This window comes from Nasonia vitripennis, chromosome 2 (assembly GCF_009193385.2).
Source record: "Nasonia vitripennis strain AsymCx chromosome 2, Nvit_psr_1.1, whole genome shotgun sequence".
Classification (NCBI taxonomy): domain Eukaryota; kingdom Metazoa; phylum Arthropoda; class Insecta; order Hymenoptera; family Pteromalidae; genus Nasonia; species Nasonia vitripennis.
Window position 1 is genome coordinate 19,001,305 of NC_045758.1, and position 1,720 is coordinate 19,003,024.

The window sequence follows — 1,720 nt, forward strand, 5'->3', positions numbered from 1 at the left end:
CGACTTGGAACATCATGTACGACGGGGTACTAAAGCTACAATTACCTGAAGGAGCCACAGTCGTGGGATTCGCTGACGACATAGCAGTAGTAGTAGTAGCGAAACATAAATAAGAGGTGACAGACATAGCTGAAGAGTCAACCCGTATAATACACGAATGGCTAACAGAGACGGGTCTGAAATGAGCCAGTCAAAAAACGAAAGTAATTCTCATTTCCAGTAGGAAGGAAATGGAGGAAATCACACTGACGGTGGATGGACATTAGATCGTTTCTCAACCAACTATTAAATACTTGGGTATCACCATCGATGCAAGACTAAGTTTTAAACAGCATCTGGAAGTAGTCAGTGATAAAGCAGCAAAAGTTAGCGCTACTCTATCACGATTGATGCCGAATGTAGGAGGGCCAACTCAGAAGCGAAGGTTACTCTTAGCTAGTGTAACTACATCGATTATGCTATACGGAGCCCCAGTGTAGGCAGATGCGATGCGGGTGAAATCGTATGCACGAAAGTTGACTACCGTGTGTAGGCGAAGTGCACTAAGAGTGGCATCCGCTTACCGCACGGTATCGGATGATGCTGTCTGCATTATAGCAGGCATGTCACCCATTGGCCTTTTAGCGTTGGAAAAAAGGACGTATTTGAAGGCAGGAGACGATCGAATGACAAAAGCCAGAAAGAGATCTGGGATGCTGCAAGAAAGAAGACGATGGGTGAATGGCAAACAAGATGGGACGCTAGGCAAGGGGCGATGCACTCATCGCCTTATACCAAAGATAGAAGACTGGATTGGAAGAAGAAATGGGGAAGTTAATTACTACCCCACGCAGTTTTTGACCGGACATGAATGTTTCCGGGCGTACCTGCATCGGTTCAAACTAGACGACCGTCCGAACTGCCCAATGTTCGGATGCAACAGAGGATGTCGAGCACGTCTTTTGCAAGTACTCACGATATCAGCAGGAGTGAGAAGAACTTAAGAGTTATCTTCAGACCAGAGTAACTCCTGAGTCGATTATGACGGCCATGCTGACTTCAAAGGATAGATGGTGCGCAATCAGCAACTATGCAGCAGACATTCTCAAAAAAGTCAGAAAGGACGAAGAAGACAGAAGAAGACGAAGAGGCTGAGTATGTACGTGTGTGTGTGCGACGCAGAAAATGAAGGATGACTATAGTGATGACGACCACATCAACCAGAAGCAGGCGAAAGCCTTTCGCCCCGTCGCGAAGCATTGCTTGACGGTGGTACCGCGGGGTCCAGGGGCATAGAAGATGGAGCTAGGCACGTTTACCAATGGTCGATAAAGATAAAGAGGGCGTTCCTTTTACGGCTGGGTGTTTTTTCACCTGCCCGTAAGAGGGATGGGTTTAGTCGGTATGAATCCGACACACAACTGACATTGGGGATGGGGCTGTTCCGACGACCCCATAAACAAGGTCATGCTATGGACTTTCTAAGATTTTCCCTAATACCTTTTTCTCCAAGAGAGAAAAAAACCGCTGCCAATTCTTTGGCACTTAGCTTCCTCCAACAAAATTAATTTTTTTTTTTTTTTACATGGCATTTGGAACTCGTAAGTTCATCGCCTCATCTACGCAAGCCTTCCACGCTGCCCTATCTTGTGTCAACCCCACCCAAGATGCACCTCTCCGATAGACACCCACCCGTCCTATTTCTACCAGATCCGTTTTTACGTTGTCCTTCCATCTACGT

General features: G+C 46.6%; 1 protein-coding gene across 1 annotated transcript; it reads left to right on the top strand.

Annotated features, from left to right (window-relative positions):
• The first annotated feature begins 602 nt into the window (after positions 1-602).
• On the top strand, positions 603-983 carry LOC116416078. Its single transcript, XM_031922564.1, has one exon. The coding sequence runs from the start codon at positions 603-605 to the stop codon at positions 981-983; it is 381 nt and encodes a 126-aa protein (XP_031778424.1).
• Positions 984-1,720: the final 737 nt, after the last annotated feature.